This window comes from Carcharhinus amblyrhynchos, chromosome 20, assembly GCF_965287045.1.
Source record: "Carcharhinus amblyrhynchos chromosome 20, sCarAmb.v2.hapA, whole genome shotgun sequence".
Classification (NCBI taxonomy): Eukaryota; Metazoa; Chordata; class Chondrichthyes; order Carcharhiniformes; family Carcharhinidae; genus Carcharhinus; species Carcharhinus amblyrhynchos.
Genome location: NC_137343.1, coordinates 26,378,866 through 26,400,826, shown reverse-complemented (window position 1 = coordinate 26,400,826; position 21,961 = coordinate 26,378,866). Strand labels below are relative to the sequence as shown.

The window sequence follows — 21,961 nt, the reverse complement described above, 5'->3', positions numbered from 1 at the left end:
ACAGTTTTGTACTTAATTGTATGCTTAAAGTAAGCTGGCCTTTTATAAAAGCATCTTGTTCCAGGGTGGCAATGTTAAGTAATTCTTTCTCATGTGTTGTTCCTTTTGCCTAGGTGAATCTGTATCGATCATCAAACACACTGACCCAGTACCTGATCCTCGTGCTGTGAATCAGGATAAAAAGAACATGCTTTTTTCAGTAAGCAACTTGACTGCGTGTGGATTTAACTTGAACTAGCGAAGTCAAGAAGAATAGGCCGTGTTGACACAATCCAGTTAGAACCCTCATCCCCATTGAGTTATCAAATCAGTGATGGATTAGAAAGAAATTCTCTCATTGGATGGCTAGTGACATTTTATCCCCAGCGCAGTGTCATTTTGAATGGAACTTTTAGCTACCCTCAAAACTTCAGATATAGTTTTTAAAAAACTTGGATAAATCAGATGTGTTTGAACTTTGCTAATAATATTTTTGACCCTTGCCTGCCTCAGCGGACTGAAATTATTGGCATCAAAACTATTCCAAGACCGTTGCACTCATTGTTACTGTTTACACCTACAAAGTGAAAACCACTCGGTAGTAAAGAGCTCTTAATTTCTTGGCGTTAGTCCCTGTTGTTTTGGCTCAGGGACTTTGTGTTGTCGCATTGACCTGCTGCCATAAGCTTCTGGACAGTATTCAAATACAATTGAAGGTTAACATGTTTTACATTTTTGTTGCATGTATAGTATAGGGTTTTGTGCAAGTGCCACTTTTAGACAGAAGAACAGAATGAAAGCTACATTGGAAGCGGAAGATGGGCGAGTTGAACTTGGGTTAAAAAGCCAGTTGAGTTTAGAGGTTTAATTGCTTGGAATACTAAGTTAACAAGAATAAGCCATGCTGACACAATCTAGTTAGAACCCTCGTCTCTATTCAGTCATCAGATTGATGATTAGAAAGAAGTTCTCTCATTAGATGGTTAGTAACATTTTCTTCAGCGCGATGTAATTTTGAATGGTTTTCTTTTAGTTGTAGAGTTATTTGAAAAGCTTGGGACAGTGTCGCCAGCTACTGACTCACTGGTCTTCCTCAGCATTGGCAACACCAAAATGAAAGTGCCAGATTCAGCAACTTGAGAAACTGTTGAATGTTTTGAACAAAGGCTTTTCCCAATTGCAGCCCTTTTTGTTTCATTAATTTTGCCAAGGAAATTCTGATTTATGATCCCACTGTTTCCACTGATGGAAAATAATTTTCTTCCTACGTTTTGATATGATAGTGTTGCGCTACAACAATACGGATTGGGTACAGATTTGAACCCACTTGATTTTTGATCTTAATTTGCTGTCTTAGCGGATGCCAGGTGAGTGTGAAACGATACAGTACATCTTTATACAGTGTCATTAAGTATGTTCAAAGCTAAGTGAGACAAGACAGATCTTTTAATTTGTAAGGGAATTCAGTGCTATGGGGATAAGATGGGAAAGCAGAGTTTAGGATTATTGTATCAGATCAGTCATGATCTTATTGAATGGTGGCCCACTTCTGCTCCTATGTCATATGATCTTATATACAATGATTCATTTATCCTGCTAATCCCCTTGGCATCCCCCTAATACTAAGGAGCAATTTAGTATGGCCAATCAACCTAACACACTCATCTTTGGACTATGGGAGGAAACCGGAGCACTCGGAGGAAACCCACGCAGACACAAGAATGTGCAAACTCCACACAGACAGTAACCCGAGGCTGGAATTGAACCTGGGTCCTGGCGCTGTGAGGCAGCAGTGCTCGCCACCGTGCCGCCCCAGTTCCACGTTTCCTCTTAAAAGTCTAACAAACTTTGAATAGGTAAAGCCAGTAGCATTTTCGTCCTTTACAGTAACATGCTGTGTCCAATGGACTGGTGTCACAACAAGATCCATGGCACCCAAGTTGACTTAATCATGAGAATCCCCATGCCAGTGTCCCAGCAGCAGGACTCTTTGCGAAGCGATTGACATGATTCCCTGTGGAAAATGCATTCCGCTTATTGATGAGCTGACTACAATTTAGTGGTGGCTCAGGGATTAATTGGAGGGCACATAGGCCTTATGCACTCTTGGAAGATTGCCCAGCAAAATCTGTTGGATTTGCTCACAGCCTCTTATGGTAGGGAGTTAACAGCTCTCTCAGGCACTGTGTACCTGACCAAGGGACCTGGCATTAGACAGGGGTGTGCCCACTTGCAAATCATCACTTTCCTAGCTTCTTGTCTTTGTACACAGGCTTTCTGCTAAGGATACCTCAATTGTGAGGAAGACCCAAGAACAGCTAATTGAGTCTGAAGGGCAGTTAATCTGTTGGGTGGTGCCCCATAGAATCAGGCAAACAAAGAGGAGGCAGAAATAAGTCCGTCTGTTTGAGCTTTTAATTGTCATGCATATTCACCTAGCATTTTAAGTGATACTTTTGCGCAGTTCTAACTACTGTGTAATTTTATTGTCACATGATGCCTAGCAATAATAGTCCTTCTACTCTGAATTCTGAACAGATGTATACAAGAAATGTAAATGATCCATTTTTGTAGGAACAATGTAGAGAGGTATTATAAAATAAAGGATATAACTGTGCAGGAGCAGCAGATCCTGAGTGCATATATGCACGAATCATTGAAGGTGATAGGATGAGTTGAGAGCACAGTTAATAAAGCATTAAGTATCCTAGCCTTTTTAATAATGCAATAGACTTTAAGATCAAGAAGGTAATATTAAATGTATAAGGCACTGGTTCAGCCTCAGCTGGAGTCCTGCTTTCATTTCTGGGTTTTAGATGTAAAGGCATTAGCAAGAATGCAGAATAAAGCCATGAGAATGGTTGCCGGGGGCAGGAACTTTGATTATGAAGTTGGATTGGAGAAGTTAGGACAGTTTTCCTTTTTGCGGGGGGGGAGAGAGGTGTGCAGACACCAATTTAAGGTAATTGGCAAAAGAAATCAAAGTGGCATGAGGAAAAAGGTTTTCAAGCAGCGAATAGTTGGGCCTGGAATGCAAATGTGGTGGGAGGCTGGTTCAGTCAAGGAATTTTAAAGGAAACTGGCTGTTATTTGAAAATGAAGAATCGGGCATGAAAATGAAGAATTGGGAACCGGTGCAGATACGCTGGGCTGAATGACCTCATGCAGTGCAGCAGTTCTGAATTTCTGCAGATAGTTACTTTGTTGAGCTGCTAGTTCATAGGGGAGGCATTATCTCAGTGCAGTGGTTTTACACAGTTTGGAGCACTGCAGATTACATAAAAATGATTTGTTTTAGTTGACCCCCTCAGGATTGTGGGGATAGGGCCTGAAAGGGATTGTGGGCAGTACAGACTCTATGGGCCAATTGGCCTCCTTCTGCACTGTAGGATTCTATGACCTCTTTAATTTCCTTCAGATTGTCAATTTTGTGACATTTTGTCTGTGCACAAGCCTATTGCTGATGGCCTAAGTTCAAAATTAAATTTGTGCAATTAAAAAATATGTCCCCAAGCTAAATTACACACTTCAATTAAAAATTAACATGTGAAAATCTCTTGGTGAAATAATGTAATACCGCCTTTGATTTTTAAAGGATTGTCTTTCATTTATTCCTGGCTATTTGTATGACAGAGTTTTAATGTTTCAATTTTTTAGATGTACCAGTGTGGAAAGTTCTTCATTTATTTAAAATGTATAAGTACCAGAGCTGCCAACCTAAAACAGGAGAGCCTAGTAAGCATAAAAATAACAAAGTTTAAAGAGAATGATTTACCAAGGCTTTGTAGGTCATGTAGCCGCAGCTTGCAGGGTGCTTGTGGTCTACGGATGATTTTTGTGGTTACTTTTTTGTGCAATGATATTTAGTTGCTTTGCAGTTCGGTGTATCTCCATCTGGTGCAAGTGATTTGTCGTTGAGAGGTCACTTAACAGTAATCACCATTTCATGCCTAAAGCTACAAAGTGACTTGCCCATCTCAAGGTTTAGAGGGAAGTGTGTGCTGTTTTCCAATTGAATTCTGATTAAAACTGTAGAAGCAATTCATAATCTCTGAGCAATTGACACAAATGCTGAACTAGGATAGTGGCAGAAATTTGCATATTGTCTTTGGGTCAGTGACTGCTACCACTTTTGTAATCTTGGATATCATGTCCTTTGGGAAAATAGGTACCAAGAATATCCTGGTATTGTTCTATGACCTAACTGTGTATTGAATTTTCTAGCTAGTTTTTAGGAAGCGGTGTGTTTGGAATATGTTTTTGTTTTGCTTTCCATTTTTAAACCTGCGTTATTGCTGAATAAAATTGTGATCCCAGGAAGAATTATGAATATTATCCCTCTTGGTTATTACTGATCCTTAATGACAAGTTTAATCCTCATCTTAACACAAATGTTAGTGAGACTGCATTTTTGGTTTTTATTTAAACTTTGCTTCTGTGATCAAGTAAATGAAAGTCCTTGAAGACCTCAATCATTCGACTGCGGGCAACATTGCTTTGTACTCTCCAGAATTGATGTGAATGAATAGATTTAGATATTTTTGAGAATACAAATTATTGATGTTTTTAGTTCTTCTCTATGAAGAAACCAGGTGACATGGTATTGTATATGCAGTCAAATTGCTGGGGGCAATTAGATGTGCTTGTTAAAAATGGTAGAGAAAAGAGAAAATCTCAAACTTGAAATAAGCATTAACAAATCAAAAGTACAGGAAAAAAAAGCTGTTCTGATGCAGAGCTTTACCCGAAAGATGAAATTCTATTGAACTGCTTGTGTATTTTCAAAGCTTTGGCTGATTTATTGTGCAATTAGCAGTGTAAGTAAAAGTTGCTAACTCATTTTGGATGAACATATTGCCTTTTCTCTCAACTTCAGGGTACAAATGTTGCAGCTGGTAGGGCAGTTGGAGTTGCTGTTGCCACTGGCACAAGCACAGAAATTGGTAAAATTCGGGATGAAATGGCAGCAACTGAACAGGAGAGGACTCCGCTTCAACAGAAGCTTGATGAGTTTGGTGAACAGCTCTCTAAGGTTATTTCGCTCATCTGTATTGCGGTCTGGATCATAAACATCGGCCACTTCAATGACCCTGTGCACGGTGGCTCCTGGATTCGTGGTGCCATCTATTACTTTAAGATTGCAGTTGCTCTGGCTGTGGCTGCGATTCCCGAGGGTTTGCCGGCTGTCATTACAACTTGCTTGGCCCTTGGCACCAGGCGTATGGCAAAGAAGAATGCTATTGTGCGGAGCCTGCCCTCTGTTGAAACGTTGGGTTGTACTTCTGTTATCTGCTCTGACAAAACCGGGACACTCACTACAAACCAGATGTCCGTCTGCCGGGTAAGTGGTTTTACATTGGGTTTTTGGATTAGTTTAAAATCTGCTTACCTTCTTACATGACTTGCCTCAACAAGGTTGGCCTCTTTAATGGCTTGGATTGTTCAGCTTGAAGCAGGCCAGACTTTTTCATTTCTCTGCTAAAGCAGTACTTTCTTTCCTGCATAATACTTATCCCAGCCATCTTGTAATCGATCTCAGTGGCACGCATGAGAGTTGTGCAATGTTCTCTGGAGAATTCCAATTTAAATGACCATGATGCAGATGAGTAAAATCAATAATATAATCCATTTTAAATATTTATTTATCTGTTGTACAATCAAGTTTATATAGTCAAAACAAATTAGTTCACTTAATTTACGCACTGCAGTGTGTGTGTGTGTGTGTGTGTGTGTGTGTGTGTGTAAATATATTGCTTGTATGGATTTATTTACTGATACTTACGTGCATGTTGTAGCATATTATCCAATTACTTGGTGGTAGCTTTTTAAAAAATCTATTCTTGTGTATTTCAGGAAGGCAAGATTTAAGCTTGTGCTAAGGATTGACCCAAGTTAAAATCTTTGCAAGAGTTTAAATGAGTTCTGTATATTTGTCCTTCACGTGTCGTCTTCAGCTTGTAGGACATGTGCAAGATTTATGTGTGCTGTCAGACAGTCAAAATTGGCTGCTAAAACAACCTGATTGTTTGCCTCATGGACTAAAAATGGACCCCTCTGGGAGCATGATTCTCTACTCAAGAATCTCTTGAGCTAGGCAGAGAGGTTCACACAGTATTCTTTGATCTCTTGGGGCACTTGCATAGATTTTAAAATTTGTCCCTGTATTAGTTTTTTAAAAAGTTGAGGTAGTCCATAAAGCTCAATTTAATCTATTTCCAGGTAAAGACTTTGTATATAGCAACAGACCTAAATTCTGATCTGATAGTCAATCAGCTGTACCCTGTTGTGTAAAGGAAACTTTGTCAGACAATCTTCATGTCTGAAACTGAAGTTTATATCTTTGATTAGCATCGATCAGTGTCTGATGTGCTATTCTTCACCTAGACTGTCTGCTACTTTGTGTCATTCCCATAGATGTTCATTGTTGACAAGGTTGAAGGTGATCAGTGTTCTCTGAAGGAGTTTTCAGTAAGTGGCTCCACCTATAGCCCTGAGGGACAAATGTAAGTACACATATTCATTCTTTTTCAACCTACATTTGCAGAGCTCCACTTAAAAATATGGGTTGGTTATCTGCGCACTGTAATCTATATTCCTTTTGAACTGTGTGAATGCATGTAGTATGTATCATTTTCAACTTTTTTAAATTGCTTTCACTACAACTAACTTGTTTGATTTACTCTTGCCCCAACATGCTATGGGTAATCAGACTTAGATGTTTTAGAATGTATTGATGTCTGACAATTGGGAAAAATTTACCACAATTGCATAGTGCAATTACTGCTAACCTAGTGCCTCTTTCTGAAAGGATGAAGAGAAAGGAGCAAAAATCATTTTTGCTATTCTTTCCAAGCAGACATAATGGGTGTCCTAGATAACCAATAATGGCACATATTTTCAATGCACATGGAGAAATAAACAGGATCGAACATCTCCACTAGTGAGCTATCCAGTAGAAGGTAACAAATGACAAAATTAGGACAAGACCAGATATTTTTGTAGTCATCCAAATATGTCCGTGACCTGCTTTCTCCTCAATTGCTTCCTGCCTTCTGACTATGGAATCCAAAAGCCCCTCTCTTTGGGCTGTAAATTTCATCAACGCACATGAAGTGAAGCAATCAAATGATTTCCAGATTTGTGTACACACATCCAGGAATATGAATGCATAAATCCCAAATTTTGGTGACACAGTGGTTAGCACTGTTGCCTCACTGTGCCAAGGACCTGAGTTTAATTCTGGCCTCGGGGCACTGTGTGGAGTCTGCATGTTCTCCCCGTGTCTGCATGGGTTTCCTCTCAAGCTCTGGTTTCCTCCCATAGTCCAAAGATGTGCGGGTTAGGTGGATTGGCCATGATAAATTGCCCCTTAGTGTCAGGGGAATTAACAGGATAAATATGTCGGGTTATGGGTGTCGAGTTTAGGTGGGATTGTTGTCGTCAGGCTTGTTGGGCTGAAAGCACTGCAGGGTTTTTATGATTCTATGAAATTTCAGTGTGTCCTTGAAATCTCATGCTCATATGTTAACACTCAGCTCCAATCCAGGAAGGTGATTAATTTTTACATATCTGGTTTCTAGTCAGCGAATTAAAATTTAGTTGTCTTTCTCTTGACCCTCCATCATTGATCTGAATTTGCCTGTAAGAGGTATTCATCTTATCAAAGGTTATCATGTAAAACATTTGCAAAGTATCTGGATTCACTTCTAGATTTTTGTCAGATGTTGGTAGCAATGTTCTGGACTATGCTACACCATCAAAGATTAAGCCACTCATTGTTGGAACAATAGCTGTGGATAATTGAAGGGGAACAAATTACAAGCATATAAAATCACTAGGTATCTTCTCACTGCGTACCTACCATTTCATTTGAATGTTGTCTCATTTAGAGTTTTTGGTGGCAAAATCTTTCCAGGTTCTAAGCAAAATAAAACAAATTATGAAAAGATGCAGTAATTTCCACCACCGCCCACCCCCCAATGATCTACACAATTGAAAGAATTTATATTGTGAATTTCACAACCTCAGGACGTCCCAAAGCAAAGCAACCATGGAAGTACCAAAGTGTAGTCATTGCTGTTACATATCAGCAGGCAGTTTCCAATCATAGAATCCTGCAATGCAAGAGGAGGCCATTTGGCCCATCGAGTCTGCATCCACCAAAATCCCAACCAGGCCCTATCCCGGTAACCCCATGCATTTACCCTAGCTACTCCCTCCTGACAACTTAGCATGGCCAATCCACCTAAAACAAACAGCAACAAGATGATGCCAAGATTACTTTTTAATCATTCCAAGGGATATGCCAGCATTTAGAACGTATCCAAAGCTGCCCAGCAGTTATCTGGGATTTTATTGCCATTTGTTATATACAGGGAACAATATTGAAGAGCAGACAGGTGGATCTCTGTGACTTTTCCAGAACATCCTAATATCAATTCATGTTAAATCTTGAACAGTGAGGATTTGATTTGACTTATTATTGTCACATGTATTAGTATACAGTGAAAAGTAGTGCTTCTTGATGCAATAAGACAAAGCATACCATTCATTGGGAAGGAAAGTGTGTGCAAAATGTAGTGTTACAGTCATAGCTAGGACATGGAGAAAGATCAACTTAATATAACGTAGGTCTATTCGAATGTCTGATGGCAGCAAGGAAGAAGCTGTTCTCGAGTTGGTTGGTATGTGTCCTCAGACTTTTGTATCTTTTTCCCGACGGAAAAAGGCAGAAGAGAGACTGTTCGGGGTTCAAGGGGTCCTTAATTATGCTGGCTGCTTTTCTGGGGCAGGGGGAAGCCTGGACAGAGTCAATGGGTGGGAGGCTGGTTTGTGTGATAGACTGGGCTTCGTTCACGACCCCTTGTAACTTTTTGCGGTCTTTGACTGAATGGGAGCCATGCCAAGCTGTGATACAGCCAGAAGGAATGCTTTCTATGGTACATTACAAAGGTTGGTGAGTGTTGTCACAGATGTGCCGAATTTCTTCCTTTTTTCTGTTGTATTAGTTTTTTAAAATTAATTGTCTGTTTTGAATCTTATTTGATTGAATTTTCTATTTCAGTGCAGTGTTAAATGAATACAGCATTAAAAATTACTTTCAAGAGTGAAAGGTTAAATGTGAGCTATGTGTTCAAACCCTGCTCTCTTAATGTCTTGTTATTTTAGATGTTTTGAATGAAATAATTCTGCTCACATGAACTTTAATAGCCATTAACAATGCAGATGTGATCTACAGCAACTACACTTTACACTCCTAGAGCAGTACATTTTTATTGGCTAATGAGGGGGAAATGTCTAACTAAAAGTATGCATTAGTCCAAAGTCCACGTATGCACAGTCCAAAGATGTGGGGGTTAGATTGATTGGCCATGCTCAATTGCCCCTTTGTGTCAGGGAGATTAGCAGGAAATATGTGTGGGGTTATAGGAATAGGGCCTAGGTGGGATTGTTTTCGCTGCGTGCTCGATGGGACAAATGGCCTCTTTCAGTATGGTAGGGATTCTATGATTATTGATCATTGCAGGTCAAAGAGTTTTAGCTTTTAACAGCTGATGTTACACTTGTGACAGTGTATTTTTGACTTTTCTTTTTACTGATATTACTTCTAAATATTTTGGAATGCAAGGGCCAGGATACTATTTGATCTCTGGTTTAATTGTTGTGCGTGCACTTGGACTCTTTGCACTAATCAATACTGATGACAATCAAGACGGTGTACCCACTGCTGCCCAAAATACCTGATATTGCACCAAATGGTCTCTGATAACTGGGGCATAGCTTGCACATCATTAACTGGAGCAGTGTGACTGCCACCTTCAGCGGTGCTGCAGTGCCAGCACCTGGATTGCAGTGCTGCTGCTTCAGAAGCTGAAGCAGAAACGTTAACCCAACTCAGACACCAGTGAGATCCTGTCCTGCTTCATAAGTGGCTGTGCACTAACATGATCCCACAACAGGGATAATGCCTTGCAAATCACCACCGGTTTCCAAAATAAAAACTGAAATTTGTGAAACTGAGTTTGGCTTGAGGCAATTGTTGCCTGGACTTCCTACAAGTGACTCCTTCATACAGCAGAATATTCTGGCCTGAAACTTTTAGTTTAACTTCTGTCTTTCAGAGAATTGGATAACAAAACAGTGAAGTGTTCGGACTATGATGGTCTTGTTGAACTGGCAACCATCTGTGCACTATGTAATGATTCCTCTTTGGATTATAATGAGGTATGAATCATAAAATATATAATTGCTCATCAGTTTTCTTATGCTGCAAATGGGAGACCAGATCAAGCATGTGTCAAGCAGCTTTCAAAGGTCGGAGCTGGAAGAGGAAGGTGAAACTGTGGGAGAGAGCAGATGCAAGAAGAGGATGGGTTGCGAGGAAGGTGAAAGGGAAGACAGTGGTAGAGGAAATGGGTCATCAGGACACCAGGAAGAGTGGGTGGCCGTTATTTAATGGTTGGAAGGGGATCGGCACTGGGGGCAGATTTGGTTTTAAGTAGAGTGGCTAATTTTTTTTCTGGGAGGAAGTTGCAGAGAGCAGGTTAGTACTTTGTTTGTTTATAGCAAAGGTTCATCATTTATGCTTAGTTTTGATAATGGTGTATCTGTTGTGATTTGGTGTGCGCAAAGATGGAAGATGATGACATCTCACAAAATAAAGAAAAAAATGGGTATAGTGGTGAGGTGAGATCGTGAAAATTTTCACCTTTCAAAAGTCTGGCTAAACTTGGAGCTAGTTCCCAATTAATACTTGAGTATTCTCACGTTGTGATCCAAGTGCATCTTTTTGATATTTGTATAAATCTTGCTTAAATGTTTTTCTGCTAACTTGGAACACACTGTGCTACATTATAATTTAAAATTTCAGTGTGCCTTTGGCTTTGACTTTGAGAACTGGTTGCAACTTGTTACATGAACAATGGATGAAGTACTCTGGTTGCCATGTCTAGTGATGTCAGAAATTATTCAAAGAATGTATTTCTGGTCTTGATGCTAATAATTTTAATACTCATTTTCAGACTAAAGGTGTGTATGAGAAAGTTGGGGAAGCCACAGAGACTGCCCTCTGTTGCTTGGCTGAAAAAATGAATGTGTTTGACACAGATGTGAAGACTCTATCTAAGATTGAGCGTGCCAATGCTTGCTGTACTGTAAGTGTTTTTTTTAGAATGCTGAAGCAATTTGCTCTAGTTAAGGAAATATTAAATAGGAAATTTAGCATAAAACATGTTGTTTCTCTAGGTCATCAAGCAATTAATGAAGAAAGAGTTCACTTTGGAGTTCTCCAGAGACCGGAAGTCCATGTCTGTGTACTGTTCTCCTAATAAACCCACTCGTTCATCTATTGGCAACAAGATGTTCGTTAAGGTAAAAAGTCAATGCATTTCATTTTGTTCTCCATGACTACTGTTCATCTTTTGTGATTTCACACCAGAGAAAGTAGCATTTTATACTTGGGCATATAGATTGGTAAGCATATTCCCAAGTAGTATCATACACGTTTCACTGTTTTCCAGCAATGTACTGTCCTAGCAATGGTTTGGGGCAGACCCTGGCTGAGTCTGTTTTGTGTTCCCAACCGTTATTTCCCATCAATGATTAACCTCTAATGGATTGAATTAATGTTGAGCAGGCTGAGGATTGAATTTACCAAATCCGTACTTTGAACTGGTTTGCAGAAATAAATCCATTATCGGACTGCAGATTCCCAAAGTACCATCAAGAATCCCACAGCACCATGGGGTCATATGTGGTCAGGATGTGGTAAAGATTCTGTAACTGTGGTTTGCTTCATTTCAATAGGGTGCCCCTGAGGGTGTGATTGACAGGTGCACATATGTTCGTGTCGGAACCAATAAACTACCCCTCTCAGCACCTATCAAAGAGAAGATTCTGACTATTATCAAAGAATGGGGCACTGGGAGAGACACATTGCGCTGCTTGGCACTGGCTACGCATGATAACCCTATCAAAAAAGAAGATATGAATCTGGAAGAATCATCAAACTTCATTAATTATGAGGTTAGTCTTGGGCACAAGAAAGAGCCTTAATATGCTGATGTAAACAGGTAACTGCTGTTTAAAAAGTAAATGCTGTCTTTTATAATGGATTGGCAGTCAAATATATATCCTAGTTGGAACATGAGGGAGAGTCCCACTCATAACACACACATTCTCTTGCATCATTTTCAAGCATTCAGTAGCATTTGTTCCATACATTCCTGAAAGAATTCCAACACCCCTTTTTGTTGAACATGACATTGTGCTATTTTGTCAACTTGTCTGAGAATCTAATGTACTTCATTAACTAGTTGGCTGTTAACTGATATATGATTTGTACAGTTTAGATCTCAATGGCATGATTGGGAGATATAATGGACATGTGCCTTATTAAATACTCTGACATCTGGAGGTTTTACTAGATGTTGGACACCAGGTCTGTGGAACCACACTGGAAAGGGTGTAGAGCACTTGGCAGTTATTGAAGACAACTGAGAGCAAGATGAGGGAAAAACCAATGTCTACCATCAGGTTATGCTTACATACGATGTGTCCAAATAATTCTCCATGGCTCAGATTTCCCGGCCACACAACGGACAAGCTCTTTGGCCACTGTGCTCTAGGGTTAAACTGGATGGTAATTTTGTGGCCAGAAAGGAAACTGATGTGTAGAACATAAAATGGTACAACATAGGAACAAGCCTTTTGGCCCACAGTGTTGTACTGAACATGATGCTAAATTAATCTGATTCCTTCTGCCTGCCTTTGGTCCATATCCCTCTATTTGCATATTCATGTGCTTACCTAAAATCCTCTTAAATGCCCCTATCATGTTGTCTGCAATACATTCCAGACACCTACCACCCTGTTTTTGTTTTGAAAAATTGCGCCTCACATCTCTACTGACCTTCCCTTCCCCATCACCTTAAGTGCATGCCCTCTAGTATTAGATATTTCAACTCTGGGGAAAAGATTCTGACTGTCAACCCTGTATATGCCTCTCAGTTTTATAGATGTCTATCAGGTCTCCCCTCAGCCTCTGCGGCTTCAGAGAAAACAAGCCTAGCTTGTCCAGCCTCTCCTTATAGGTCATGCCCTCCTAATCCAGGCAGCATTCTAGTAAACCTATTCTGCACCCTTGCCAAAGCCTCCACATCCTTCCTGTAATGTGGCGACGAGAATTGAACACAGTTCTCTAAGTTTAGCTGAACCAAAATTTTATAAAGCTGCAGCATGATATCCTGACTCTTGTACTCAGTGTCCCAGCTAATAAAGGCAAGCATGCTATACATCGCCTTTGCCACCCTATCTAATTATTTGGCCAATTTCAGGGAGCTATGGAGTTGAACCCCAAGATCCCTCTGTACATAAATGCTGTTCAGGATCCTGCCACAAACTGTATACTTTTAACATTTGATCTCCCAATGTGCAGTGCCTCACACTCATCCTGTATGGAGGAACAACTCTGGCTGACTGGCCTGTGACATTGAGTCAGACTGTTTAATTTTGGAGATGAAGTCAACCTTGAAGTCTTGTGCTGACTTTAGTAAAGTATTTGGTGACAGGTTCTAGGGTTTGGATGTTTAGAATTTCCGGGTGGCATGCAACAAATTGTGTTTAAAGAGTAGTCATCCATCACTTTTTAAAGTAGGTGTCAATTGCAGACTTGATTAGGAAAGTCTTGAGAGCTTATGACAAAAGTGTTATCTGGTGGCTGGTTATGAAGAGACTGGTTGGTTGGGTAGTCATGGTTTAATGGTTACTGTGATTGACTTAGTTTCTGCTTCTGCTAAAACTTCATACTTGCACCTAGTGGAACTACTGTCCATTTTACCTGGGTGTGTATTGATTGTGTGGTCTTGAGGTTAATGGATACATCTTATGTTAAGTTGAGTTGCTCACTCTACCACTTTAAGGAATTTCTGGTATCTTGTACCAGCTTGGCAAAATCTCAGATCTGCACTTTTTCAAATGTCTGATCACAAATTAATAACCATCTTCTATGGATACCTGTGATGGAAAAATAAACAATCTTTTTGAAGTTGAGATGATTCCACGGTGATAAGTCAAGCAATAAAATTGGAACTGTTCAAGTTGGGCGGATCTGTAATTGTTGAGGGTGCTACTGCTGATTGATCCATCATTTGGGGGTGGGACTCTTCCCATTCAACTCTACATAGCAGTTCAGTACAAAGCAATCAGTTAAAATATTTTGAATTGTTACTGATCTATTTTACAACGTTAATTTCATATGTCCACCAATGCCCTCCTCAAATATTTTTCAAATCACTGCACGAATGTTGGTATTGGAGCAGTCCTTGCTTGATGAGCATTGGATCATTTAATATTGCCCTGTTCTGCTGAATGGTCTGGACCTGGTTGCTTAGATTCCAGGACTATGTCTTACACTTATGGGTTCCAAACACTTGGCATCTGCCAACCTGTCCTTTTAACCTCCCCTGGTTGTGGTATCACCCCATCAGGACAAAGTGTAATCCATATTGAACAATTAGGATTTCTACTTGTATAGCTTTCTTGTTTAAACCCATCAGTATGGTGATGGGATTCTGTGTGCTAGACATCTCCAACCAAATTAAATGCTGGTGGATTTCACTGCACTGATGTCAGAAGAGTTACAGCAAAATGAGTTGCGGGAAAAACAGTTTTACATACAGTAAATCTGCCAAGCTGAAGGTGTTCTTTTGTAATCTTTTTAACCTTTCTTTGCCCTTGTTGCTTTGTAGAACTCTAATTTTACATGTAATGAACAGATTTGAAAGTGTTTAACTTTTTAGTGGTAATTAAATCCTTTTGTATCAAATGAATGCATTTCAGTTGATCACAGAATCATAGAATAGTTAGCACAGAAGGGAGCCATGTGTCTGTGGCCGCTCCATGAGAGCTACTCAGCTAGCCTCACTTCCCCCACATTTTCACTGTCGTAAAATTGCTCAATTCATTGGCCACTGGGAAGTAATCGGATATAAGAGCTGCCCCCCCCCGCCCCAACTTGGGCACGAGCAAATTCATCCAGGGCTTCCACAACTCAAAACAAAACAACCAGCTAGCAACACTCATCAGACCACATTCTCTCAGGACAGAACCAGTTGAAATCTCCCTGATTTTTATTTAATGGTGCAGTTACACAAGTCAAGCCCTATGGGATTGAGAGTTACAGATAAGGCCTGGTAGGTAGGGATATGATCGGCGCAACTTGTGGGCCGAAGGGCCTGTTTGTGCTGTAGTGTTCTATGTTCTATCAGACAAGTTCAAGAATGCCATTGCATTAGGCTAGGTTTTTGAGCTAGAAACGGTTTGGGAATCCAGTTGACCTTAGTGTGCCTACAGCAGGAGTTAGAAGTATATTTGTGAAAATATTCCCTTAGTTTGAACATCATGTAAAACTTCTAACGTATTAGTATGTGCTGTTGGTAATTTCTTGAGAAATGTTGCGGAGTATTTTTTAAAGTGATAACACTGTCTCTCGTTCCAGGCTGGTTTGACATTTGTGGGGTGTGTTGGCATGCTTGACCCACCACGGACAGAGGTAGCTGCTTCAATTAAGATGTGCAGATATGCTGGTATCCGTGTAATCATGATCACCGGTGATAATAAGGGCACAGCTGTAGCCATTTGCCGTCGAATTGGTATATTTGGAGAACGGGAAGATGTGACTAAAAAAGCTTTCACTGGCCGTGAATTTGATGAACTTGCTCCAGCAGAACAGAGAGAAGCTTGTTTGACTGCCCGCTGTTTTGCTCGTGTGGAGCCATCTCACAAGTCTAAGATCGTGGAGTTTTTGCAAGCGTTTGATGAAATCACAGCCATGGTAGGGACACCTTGTTCTTGATGTACTTTGTATTCTAATCATGTGTTTATTATTTTTGTGGGTTTTTCAGAACTCCTTTTGGGAGTTCTGACAAAGATGATTTCTGCTCTGGTTCTGTGGGTCAATGTTTTCCTTGTTGTCAAACACTTGAATGGCACTGTTCATTGGATAGGAGAAATAATTTTAAACAAGGTTTATTTATTAGTGCCACAAGTAGGCTTACATTAACACAGCAATGAAGTTACTATGAAGATCCACACTCTGATACTTATTCAGGTTACACTGAGGGAGAATTTAGCATGGCCAGTGCACTTAACCAGACATCTTTGGACTGTGGAAGGAAACCAGAGCACTCGGAGGAATCCCACAGAGAGAACGTGCAGACTCTGCAGACAGCCACCCAAACTGGGAATTGATCCTGGGTCTCTGGCACTGAGGCAACAGTGCTAAGCCAGGCACAATTGATGTATTTCCCATTTAAACTGCAAGTTATTAGGCTTTATCATAAAAATAAAGTATTGTTCTTCCTTCCTTCCTTTCTTCCTTAAATATGCATTGCTGAGCAAAAACTGGCCAATGCAAAGCAGCTTTCAGCAAAATACATCTTTATATACACTAAAGTAATATTCAGAATGTGTTGGCTGCTTCAGAATGAAGTATCCGTGTACTTACTCAATGTGTTGACATTATTAGTTTGTGCTTCCTAATGACTCAACTAATTGAGTGTTTGAGCCACAAAGACCAGGAGGATCCTTGGCCTGTGTATGGTTAGCTTGTCACAGCAGGCATTGGCTCCAGTGCCGTGTGATTAGGGAAGAGAAATTTGGCCAAAGTTCCCATTCCTGATCTCTAAGCACTGATTCCAGATTTTCAGGTATTGTGTAAAGGCAATAAAGGGCTCAGTTCTGAAGCCCCCTTGGTAAAATAACTAGCATTTGCAATCTGGGGTCAGTTCTTTGAAACAACACCATAGGGTGAAATGTCTGCTGCATTTCAAATAATTGCTCTTTTTAGAGGTATTTCGTTGTGCAGCGTTTCCATGTTAAAGCTCATCGGTTAGCTTTCTGCACCAGAATTACCTGTCAAGAACGTAATTGTCTGTTAGAGATATTTTCTCTGTTTCTCAGCTCTTCAGTTGCTATTGGAGGGTTGTGGAAGTTCTAAATATTGCAACCTGCTGGTGTTTAATTGTGATTGAAACATTAATTTACTGTTACAAATAAATATGCTTGAAAAATAGTGCAGTTGATCACTATTGGTCGTATGCCAAATGCAAAAAAGTATTTCTGCATCAGCTTCCTAAAACTTATCTTTTGGATACTGGCCACTAAAATATCTCCTTCCTTGGGCACTGAGGTCAAAAAGAAAGCGAATGTACACCCATCCTCGTGCCTCCCACTCCTTGGTAATTGATCACTTAACATCTGACAGCTAGTCTCCAATGAGGTTGATTCTAAACCTCCTACCTTGGTGTTAAACAAGTGTAAAGGATTGATTGTCCACGGTATTTTTAAAAAAAATCCTATTTTAAATCTCTCATGTTTTTAGTATTACCCAGTCTATCAGCAGTACAATTAAACCCTCCTTCTGTTTCTTAAAATTGTGTGATATCTATCTAAATCAACTGGCAAAAAAGGAAATCTAAGAATTACCTCTGAAATTCAGTGATAAAATTTGTTATACACCAGTAAATAATCTTTTACGTGTTACAGAATTGTTTTCATTGTTATAATGCGTCCCTGGCGTAATTGAAATAAAGGCAATAATGTATTATTTATTTTTCATATCCTGTTTGCTCAGGTATTTTGCCCCAGTAGCTGCTTTCAAATAATCAACCATACTTGTCCTTTGGGTGCTAACTTGAAATTTTCAGGCAGTTAAAATAAGATCATAAGACATAGGAACAGAATTAGGCCACCCGGCCCATCGAGTCACTCCGCCATTCAATCATGACTGATATTTTTCTCATCCCCATCCTCCTGCCTTTTCCCATAACTCCTGATCCCCTTATTAATCAAGAACCTATCTATCTCTGTCTTAAAGACACTCAATGACCTGGCCTCCACAGCCTTCTGCAACAAAGAGTTCCACAGATTCACCACTCTCTGGCTGAAGAAATTCCTCCTCATCTCTGTTTTAAAGGATCGTCCCTTTTAGATTGAGGTTGTGCCCTCTGGTTCTAGTTTTTCCTACTCATGGAAACATCCTCTCCATGTATATTATGAAATACGTATTGCATTGCAAAGAAAAGTTTTCAACCATTTTCATGTACCAAGTATGGTTTTCACTTCATTTTTTTTCTGATCTTTAGACTGGCGATGGTGTGAATGATGCTCCTGCTCTAAAGAAGGCAGAAATTGGAATTGCCATGGGATCTGGAACCGCTGTAGCAAAATCTGCCTCAGAAATGGTCCTAGCTGACGATAACTTCTCCACGATTGTAGCAGCAGTGGAGGAAGGCCGTGCTATCTACAACAACATGAAACAATTTATTCGCTACCTCATCTCTTCCAATGTTGGAGAAGTAGTCTGGTAAGAGGACCTGCTACATGCAGAACTATTCCCAGTTCTGATTGATTTCTTGTTCAGTTGATATATCTCGATCTTAAAAAATTAAATTCATACACCATTTTAATGCTATTGGTTTTGTGAACTTTGCTTATGCATTTCTACTAAAGTCACAAAGCTAATCCTTTTGGTTGGTACTGGATGAAGCGTAGAACCTTGAGGCAAAGGCCAAAGAAGCACAATAACAATCCCATCCCAACAGGCTGGCTTCTGAACATATATTTTATCCTCTTCCTCGCAGATTTGCAGCTCACTGTGTTGAACTTATTTCTATAATTTTGTTCAGTGCCCTTCTTAAATGACCTACTTCACAACTTAATTTTATTTTAACTTTATTTTTGTTGCTTAGTACTTGAACTATTTGTCATATTTTCCCAGATGAATTTTTTTAGTTTGCTTCACAACCTTAAAAGCTTTGGATCACATCAAAAGATTCCACTTTCCCAATGAAAACAAGCCAACTTCTTCAAATTGTTGAGATGATCCATATTCTGATTCTATTGCATTCTCTTTGGTGTTTGATTTTGGTTACAAGGGCACTAAATCACCTTCCTATGATTGGGTTGACAGAACTTCACTTAGTTCTGTGACCATTCAAGTTGTGAAATGGCTTTATAGTGACAGTGCAACCCTTTATCCATTACACAGGTTTGCTTCCCTTCCACAATACCAAAGTGGCCCTTGTCAAATCATAATTATGGCTGATGGTGGTGAACTATCTTTCTCTATCCTTCTCTGCCTGTCTGTTAACTTTTGATGTGATTTATCACTCTGTCCTCCACTGACAGCTTCCTTTTGTTGTCTGGCTGGATGGGGCTACATTAACCTAGTTGCATTCTTATTTATCCAATCATAACCAGAGGCTCACCTTAAAAAAACTTATCTTCCTACTTGCACCATTATCTCTGGTGTTCTCCAACTTCCTCCCGACTCCCAGTCATTCTTGCTCTACCTGTTCCCCTTGATGACATCATCAGGAAGCGCTGTCCATTTGTATATATACCAATACTCACTCGCCTCCACTACCTCTAATATGTCTAAAATAGTGCCAATCTGTGCAGGAGCTGTAATGGATTAATAAAATCAGCATAGACTAAAAGAGGAAAATCTTACTTAACAAACCACTTAAACTGCTTTGAGGGTCTGACAAATATGTTATCTTTAGTCTCATTGACAATCTCCCATTTGAGATCCTCTTGCTAAAACTCATGCCTGATAAGAGCATCAGAACAGTCTAGCAATGTGGGTTAAGATGAATAGAGTGGGACAAGAAGGGACAGTTCAACACACATTGCATGTTGGTGAATAAGGTAAATGCAGGAATTAAAGTTCTGTTTTTAATAAAAATAGATGACCAGTTCTTTAATAACATAGGTCGCTAGTGGCACTTTTCAGAAAGACGGAATGGTTAAGGAGGAGGGGTAAATGATGACAGGGGTGTTAGTGAGAGAGGATAAGCCTGCAAGATCATTTGTAGCTCCAATATGGGTAGAAATTAGAAATAGCAAAAGTTAGAAAAGACTGCTGGGGAGCAGTTTACCAGATGTAGAATTGAACAGTATTGCAATCACTATATGCAGTGGCTCTTTTAATATGACATTACTAATCACAGCAATATTAGATCTTAAGGTAGCTTTGTCCCCAGTAAGTTCCACAGTGTGTTGCTCCAAGAACTTGTTGCCCTTGGAGGACAGTTGACAGTCAACCGCACTGCTGACTCTCAACTGCCCTCCAATGGCAACTAGAGCTGGGCAGTAAGTGCTGTCCTGCCAGCAATGCCCATGCTTGAGGAATGAACCAAAAAAAGGGGTTAGGAGTTATGCCCACCAATGAGAGAACTCTCCAGGCACAATTGACTGTTGTTTGTGATTCTGGTAATTGAGGTACTTGGCAGCAGAGCTGCTGCCTTCTCATTGCCAGCAGCACCAGTGGGAGCTTTGGCCCTTGGCAGTACTGCATCCACCTAAAGATCAGGATTGTAGAGGTGCCACAGGTGAGTGAAAGCTGGGGTGGGAATCAGCTACATTCCTACCAGATCTCTTGAGCACAGTGCCTGAAAACGGAAGCAGCACACACACACACACACACACAGTGTTGGTCCCATGACTGATTGTATTTCTCTCTTGGTTCTGTTTGCCTGTCCACCAGTGTACCCACTGTGAGGCATTGCATTAAATGCTGCCCATTATGTACAGTCCGTTATTGGAAAGGAATAAAGTGCTATTGGCGTAAGTCTGGTGGACTAATAATAGAAAACATTGAACAAATCTTTGTATGTAATACAGGGATGTTTATTTCACACTCATCCGGCATCCACAAAAACAAAGGTTAGACATCAAGTGAGGAATCAAATCTGGATCCAATCCACAGCACAAAACATGACCATATCAAAAACCAGAAAGGAAAGTAGTATATCCATCTGCAAGGAAACAACAGGATCATAAATCAGTATTTCCTTGGCAAAATTGATGAAACAAAAAGCTGCAATGGGGGAAAAAATCTTTGTTTAAAAGATTAAAGTTTTTTTTCTCAAGTTGCTGAATCTGGAATTGATGTTGCCACTGCTGAGCAAGACCAATGTGTCAATAGTTGATACTATAAAAATAGCTCAACGAAGCAGTTTTAAGAGAATCATATTTCATTCCCCATCTCCCTTCTAAAAGTGGCACTTGCACAAAACCCCATACTCTACATGCTATGAAAATGTCAATACTGAAAATGTTACATTTAATCACTTGAATACTGTCCAGAAGATTATGGCAGTCGGTCAATCCTACAGTACAAAATGAGCCACATCTCCAAGTCAAAACAATGGTGAGTTATGCCAAGAAATTAAGAAATCTTTACTTTTTGCTTTTGTATGTGTAAATAGCAACATTGGAGTGCAACCCTACTATTTAAAAATTCATGCATTAAATTTGGGTGTCACTGGCTAGGTCAACATGTATTGTTCATTCCTATTTGTCCTTGAGAAGGTGGTGTGAGCTGTCTTCTTGAACCACTGTCGTCCATGTGATGTAGGTACACCCATAGTGCTGTTAAAGGGAGTTCCAGCGAAAGGTGGAGGAACAGTGATATATTTCCAAGTCAGCATGATGAGTAGCTTGGTGAGGGGACTTCCAGGTGATGTTGTTCCAATGTACCTGCTACCCTTATTCTTTTTAGATTGTAAAGTCGTGGGTTTGGAAGGTACCATCTTAAGGAGTCTTAATGAGTATTTAGAAGTGCATTTTGTAGATGGTACACATGGCTGCCACTGTGTCAAAGACAGAGAGCATGGATGTTGAAGGTGGTGGCAGTCAGGAACTGGATGGTGACAGGCTTTTCGAGTGTTGTTGGAACTATTGTGTGCCAATAATTTCTATCTCCCCGGGCAGGAAAGGTGTCAAAAATACTATTAGAAAAGTTAAACTAATCCCCAATTTGTCCTCCTTTCAAAACTATCTGAAGTTGAAGGGCAAGTTAAAGTTCTGTTTAAAGTTGCATTGCACTAGGAAAATAATAACACTAGCCATCTAATGAGAGAATGTCCTTCTAACCATTGATTTTGATAATTGAGAAATGAGAGTAGCTTTAAAAATA

General features: G+C 40.0%; 1 protein-coding gene across 2 annotated transcripts in view; it reads left to right on the top strand.

Annotated features, from left to right (window-relative positions):
* The window catches only part of LOC145355856 (sarcoplasmic/endoplasmic reticulum calcium ATPase 2), an 83,696-nt gene that overhangs the window by 48,078 nt on the left and 13,657 nt on the right, over window positions 1–21,961 (top strand). For both annotated transcript variants that reach the window (XR_013889050.1, XM_080208286.1), the window contains exons 7-15: window positions 114–199; window positions 4,856–5,320; window positions 6,394–6,482; window positions 10,101–10,203; window positions 11,001–11,132; window positions 11,224–11,349; window positions 11,785–12,003; window positions 15,476–15,811; window positions 18,123–18,343. Coding sequence is in view for 1 of the 2 variants with exons in the window: in XM_080208286.1 (XP_080064412.1) it covers window positions 114–199; window positions 4,856–5,320; window positions 6,394–6,482; window positions 10,101–10,203; window positions 11,001–11,132; window positions 11,224–11,349; window positions 11,785–12,003; window positions 15,476–15,811; window positions 18,123–18,343 (1,777 nt within the window). In the remaining variant the exon portion in view is untranslated. The remainder of the gene's footprint in view (window positions 1–113; window positions 200–4,855; window positions 5,321–6,393; window positions 6,483–10,100; window positions 10,204–11,000; window positions 11,133–11,223; window positions 11,350–11,784; window positions 12,004–15,475; window positions 15,812–18,122; window positions 18,344–21,961) is intronic.